The 6,506-nt window shown below is 35.7% G+C and overlaps 1 protein-coding gene across 1 annotated transcript in view; it reads left to right on the plus strand.

Moving 5' to 3' along the window:
- Positions 1 to 1,905: 1,905 nt before the first annotated feature.
- Positions 1,906 to 6,506, plus strand: part of LOC110092503 (ankyrin repeat-containing protein At2g01680) — a 14,393-nt gene continuing 9,792 nt past the window's right edge. The window contains exons 1-2 of the mRNA XM_020817077.2: positions 1,906 to 2,280; positions 3,952 to 4,361. Of these exons, the coding sequence (XP_020672736.1) occupies positions 1,983 to 2,280; positions 3,952 to 4,361 (708 nt within the window). The 5' untranslated portion in view covers positions 1,906 to 1,982. The remainder of the gene's footprint in view (positions 2,281 to 3,951; positions 4,362 to 6,506) is intronic.

The following is a 6,506-nucleotide window of genomic DNA, read 5'->3' on the forward strand; positions in this document are numbered from 1 at the left end:
GAAAAAAACCTTGGGAGCAAATACCTAGTTTAAAAAAACTTAAGAAATTTACTATTTGAATAACTTAGTTTTTATCTCAAACCTTGAGTAAGTATGACTTCTGCCACTATCACATCCAAATCTTTTACTTCTAAAATTTCATGCTATAATCAAATAATAATCTTCCTAAAAAAATTAGGCTTCATTTGGGACGGCTTTCTTACTACTTCTTAAAACTGCTTTCTTGTATTAAAATTTTAATTTTTGAACTAGAAAGCCGTCCCAAACGAACCTTTATTTTAATCTTGCCTCATATTCTAATAATATTTTATGAATTTTTTAAAATTTATTGAATAATAGTAAATTGAGTCACAGACTATTTCTTGAACTCATAAAAGAAATGATACAACCCAGAGAGGCCTTAGTTGTGACTCCTCAAAGATGGGCATATTTTTTGGGCACTTGAGAACCTCATTTATATTCATAATCGATGTGATTGATTCAAAATAAGTAATCCTATCGATCAAATCCATCTTTCGCTTATATGAATCCAATTGAGGTATCGTAAATTTAATTGGAGGTTTTGCCTCAAAAAAAAAAAAGAACATTCAATGGTTGTGGTCGAAGCTTCTCGACCTATCAAGATTGATGAGTTTCAAAGTGATCTAAAAAAGTTAAGTCTAATCAATTTTTGAAATTGAAGTCATTACACTAAAACTTCTTGATCGTTTGCATTTAATAAAAAAATCTTTATTCTATGTTGAAACAAATCTCTTTCTTATGATCAAATTAACTATTTCTTGAACTCATAAAAGAAGTGATACAACCCAGAGGGGCCTTAGTTGTGACTCCTTGAAGATGGACATATTTTTTGGGCACTTGAGAACCTCATTTATATTCATAATCGATGTGATTGATTCAAAATAAGTAATCCTATCGATCAAATCCATCTTTCGCTTATATGAATCCAATTGAGGTATCGTAAATTTAATTGGAGGTTTTGCCTCAAAAAAAAAAAAGAACATTCAATGGTTGTGGTCGAAGCTTCTCGACCTATCAAGATTGATGAGTTTCAAAGTGATCTAAAAAAGTTAAGTCTAATCAATTTTTGAAATTGAAGTCATTACACTAAAACTTCTTGATCGTTTGCAATTAATAAAAAAATCTTTATTCTATGTTGAAACAAATCTCTTTCTTATGATCAAATTTTTTCGTATATTGTATCAACCTTTATTAAAACTTGTTCGACTTTTGTTTGAACATTTTTTATCTTATTTTGGAATATTTAGATCAATTAAGGAAAACTCATATAGACATCACATACGTAAGATTAAAATCAAAATCTCATAGTTGGGTAGCCAAAACTCTCAACCAACTTGAATGATCAAGATGAGTTACGTCAGTTTTGATCATTATGAATTGAAAAAAAGCTTATAATATAGAGTATAAGTATTTCAATTTTAATGATTTTTTTTTAAGTATATTTTCTTTAAAAATAAATAAGGATTATATTGCTTAAATTTCAATTATTAGGAGTAAACTTACGTGCAACGCTCGGACGCGAATTTACAAACTCTACCGCCGCGTATTTTCTAACACGCAACAGGAGTAAAATTTTTCTTACTCGGAATTCTCTGCGGGTTCTCACCAAGTTTTTTTTACTTGACAAATAGATAAAATGATGGCAATTTCGTAAATTCGCACTAGCCACTGTGCCAACCCACCTGGACTGTATAGGCTGTATGCATTAATTCCATTGACGAATGAACCGTTCTGCTTTACGCCGTACTGTGCCTGCCTCTATCTCTTATTTTTTTCATCCACAGGTACATTTAACGCTACAGGGTAAGCACTATAAACGGCTATACTGAAAATTGATGTGGATTTAGGGAATATTCCCCCATCTCTCTCTGCGTCTTTGCGTAGGAGAAAGCCAGAGGGCACTTCTAAAAACACTGAGTGCACTGCATAATTCCACAGAGAGAGAGAGAGAGAATAAAGGAATGGATCTGCGGCTGCGATCGCAGCAGCCGGCGTTCTTCGAGGCGGTGCGGTCGGGGGACGTGGAGGCGGTGCGGCGGGTAGTTGACGCGGCCGCGGAAGTCGGAGGAGGGGAGGCGGTGGCGGCGCTTATGTCGTCCCAGACGGATGCGGGAGAAACGGCGTTATATATCGCGGCGGAGCAGAATTTGGAGGAAGTGGTCCGATATTTGGTGCGGTTCTGCGACTTCGAGACGGCAAAGGTTCGCTCGCGCCTCGACATGGATGCTTTCCAGGTCGCCGCCAAGCAGGGCCACGTTGGTTAGTTCGCCTTCCTTATTTCCTTCTTGTGCGCACTTACTTTTTAACTGATTGTTGGTTGCTTTTTTTGAGTATGTGAGAAGGAATTAAGATCGATAGGGGATTGTGGTTTCTGATGTACTGAAAGGGAGCTAGTGAGAAAATTTTCTTTCCCGGAATAAGAGAAACTTCTGTTTAATTGATGAAATTCGGGAGAGTTTTTTGGTGTGGAATTTCTAAATATGGGATTTGGAGGGTTAGAGATTCTTTCCTTCTAGATAGCCAAAATGATGGATCATGGGTATATCTATGTGTGAGGCTTCGAGTAGATCTTGCCATTGTGTATTTCTTGATTTAGCTTTTGTTAACTGTAAAATGGTTTCAGAAAGTACGGGAAAAGGAGTAATCAGTTAATTAAATTGTTGAGTCCTGAGAGATACAAATGTTAGTTGATCTCTTTTGATATTGCAGTTGAATTGTATATTTTTTTGTATGTGCTCAAAAGTGTTTTCTTCTTTTAAGTATAAAGTTGAGAAGGAGATGGTGGTGGTGGTGTGCGGGTTGGGGTATTATTGGCCTGTACAGGTGCCTAAATTTAATGTATATGTGTTATTATTATTATTATTTTGCTATGATGGATTTCTTTGATCTATTATGCTTTCAGTTTCTTCACATTTTACTTAATTTCTCCATCTGCAGAGATTGTTTCTGAGGGTTAGAAAATCTTGAATTGATTACAACATTTTTTGTATTGAACAATATGTAGTATTTTGAGCTCCCTTGGTATGTATTTTCGTTTAAAAATGGATAAGGGACATAGTCATAAGCTTGATAAGGTCCATTTGTTATGGAGATAATTATAAACTTAATTTCTCCATCATGTTGATTGAGTTGTCCGGATGAGCATAATGCAAGACAAAATTGCTGTGATAATTTCTTGGACTTTGGCTTTTATGTAGAAAAAGTTAGAGGATTTCTGCTGACCGGCTTTCCTCGCACTCTTTTTATAATTGATCCATCTGTTAGTTTGTTTCGTCAGCACAGTAGCATTGACTTTATCATGTTGAGTTTCCTGAAATTTGCAAATTTATTATAATTATTATTATTGTTATTATTATTATTATTTTTATTTTTATTTTTATTTTTATTTATAGTCAACTGCATGAAATTCAGACTTGAATGAAATTAAACATAGCAAGATCCGGTCAAAATGTCCTCCACTAAAAGTTTATGGTTGATTTGGATTAAATGGACCTATATTTTCTAAAAAAAGAAAAAAGAAATTGTTACAACAATATCAACAACATCAAGCCTTTGTCCCACTATGTGGGGTCGGCTACATGAATCCTTTTTCATCTTTGTGTCTGGTTAAAAATCAAATTCTCATCTAAATCTAATAAAGAAAGATCATTTCTAATATTTTCTAAAAAAATAGAATTTAAATTTACTTAAAAAGAATTATTAAATTTGAATTCTTTTTTTTTCTTTGATAAAAAAATAATGTGATTGGAAGTATTTTCCCATTCACTTTAAAATATCATTATTTAGTTGAGGTCTTCTTTGAACCATAATTGATCCCCATCTGATCTGGTATGTTGAAATTGTAGTATATGTCAAATCGATTTTGTTGTATTTAAATAGCTGTTTTGTAGCAGCATGTTTTTTTAACCTATAGGGCTGGATTTTCCTCAGGAATTGTCAAAGAGTTGTTGAATGTGTGGCCTGGACTGTGCAAGTTGTGTGATTCATCAAATACCAGTCCCTTATATTCAGCTGCAGTTAAGAACCATTTAGATGTGGTAAATGCCATATTGGTCGCTGATGAGAGTTCTATGTGGATTGTGAGGAAAAATGGAAAGACATCACTGCATATGGCTGCAAGAAATGGATTCATTGAGATAGTCAAAGCTCTTTTAGAGAAGGATCCGGGATTAGTTTCAGTCAGGGATAGAAAGGGTCAGACTGCTCTTCACATGGCGGTAAAAGGAAAGAATCCTGATGTTGTGGATGAATTACTTCATGCAGATCCCACAATACTCAATGTACAGGACAAGAAGGGTAACACAGCTTTGCATATAGCCACAAGAAAATGGAGGCCACAGGTGATTTTTCTTTTTGTGAACCTCTCTTTTTCGTAATTATATTTTTATGGGAAAAGTTCTGATGCATTTGAAACGTGCCCAAATCTAACTTCCAAAAGTAAAGTTTTAGTTAATTGCAAGTGTTCGACAAAATTTTTGATTCTGCACTCAAAACAAAGCTAGAAGAAAGTGGCGGCCACATGTGATCTACCTTTGTGTGAACTTCTCTTTTCCACAATTATATTTTTTTGTAAAGCTCTAATGCATTTGAAATGTGCCCAAATTTAACTTCCAAAAGTAAAGTTTTAGTTAATTGTTGCAAGAAATCAATCAAGTGTTCTACAAAATTTTTGATTGTGCACTCAAAACAGCTGCAATTTTAGTTGATCTTATTTCTTCTTGTGTAGAGTTGAAGGGCATAGTGAGTAGATTTGTTGGAGTTTGTGTTGTTAGAATGTCAAGGTGAAAGATAAAAGTTTCATTAAACTTATCTTTCAATTGAGAGTTCTTTCCTGTTAGATGTGCTTGGTTGAAATTTTTTGCTTCTCATCAAAAGTGGCATCTTTTAAAATAAGAAATTTTTTGGGTGGTAGGATGATAATACTTAAACCCTTTTTAGTGGATAAATACCCAATAAAGATACATTTGAGGGCTCTAAAATCAATTTTATCTTGTGTTGTTTGTGAATGTCAATATTAGCAATGTATATAAAGATTTTTGGTAGAATTGTTTATAAAAAAATATTTGTGGGGAAATATTCAGCTTGATAGTTTAGAGGACCTTTGAAGTCAATCACTTTTGAGGGTATTCTATTGATTAAGTATGTGTCACTTATGACTATGTCCCTCTATTATGTTTTTGGCACTTGATTTTGTAAAAGAATAGTCTTGGTAATTTCCAGAAGAAGATATTGTTTTCCTTTCAGCCACTTCATTTTGTTTTGCAGTATCAGGTTAGAAAGATTTATGGATGATATATTCATTCTTCCTGAAAGATGAAATGTGTAATTAAAATCTGGGGCCGTGTTCAAACGGGTCGAATGTAACCTGACCCAGTTATGTAAACAAGTCAGAAGTTCAAGACCCGGCCCATCTGGTTAACCCGACCCAATACGGCTGGATGGCGACGGCGGGACTGCGAATGGCGGGACGACGGACGTCTTGTCGACGGCAAGACTGCCGAGCAGTCAACGCAACGCTCGGGCGGGCACGGTCAGCTCGGACGGCGTGCAGCCTCGGACACAGTGCAAGGGTGGGCGCAGGCAGCTCAAACAAGACGTGTGGGCCGCCTCGGACGCGACGGGCGGGGCAAACACCGGGTTAACCAGAGAAGCGCAGTCAACTTGTTTCAAATGGGTTTCTGGGTTGACCCATCGTGTTTTCAGGTCAACTCGAACCCAACATGTTATTTCAAATGTGTTGAATCCGGGAAACCGAACCCGTAACAGGTCCACTCTAACCCAAAATTTTTGGGTCGGGTTCGAGTTGGGTTTTTGGGTCGTGTCAAATATTGATGCCTCTGATTAAAATAATCACAAGCACTATTAGTGTGAGTCCCTCGATGTTAGTATTGAATTTTTCTTATGTCATGGCTGTGAAAGTGGAGAGATTAATGTTGATATTAAATTTTTGTTTGATAAGATATACTTATGCCATTTGGGTGCAATCATCAATGAATGTGAGAAATCATATTAGCTTCAGAATTATTGTGGATTTTGAAAGATCCTTAAATATTAGAGTAAACACTTAGAAAAGGAGTATAGGCTTTATAATCACTTTTAGGAAAAATACAACAACAACAACAACAACAACATCAAGCCTTTATCCCACTACGTGGGGTCGGCTACATGAATCCTTTTTCTCCATTGTGTCCTATTAAAAGTCAAATTCTCGTTTAAATCTAATAAAGAAAGGTCATTCCTAATATTTTCTAACCAAGTCTTTTTAGGTCTACCATTACCTTTCTTAACATAAGTCAAATCTAATACCTCTACTCTCCTAACCGGGTCATCGGAAGGCCGCCGTTTTATGTGACCAAACCATCTAAGGCGACTCTCTCTAATCTTATCTTCTACTGGAGCTACTCCAACCTTTTCACGTATATGCTCATTTCGTATCCTTTCTCTAAGGGTAAAGCCACTCATCCACCTGAGCATCCTCATCTCTG

The sequence above is a fragment of the Dendrobium catenatum genome, unplaced genomic scaffold, assembly GCF_001605985.2.
Source record: "Dendrobium catenatum unplaced genomic scaffold, ASM160598v2 fragScaff_scaffold_9, whole genome shotgun sequence".
Lineage (NCBI taxonomy): Eukaryota > Viridiplantae > Streptophyta > Magnoliopsida > Asparagales > Orchidaceae > Dendrobium > Dendrobium catenatum.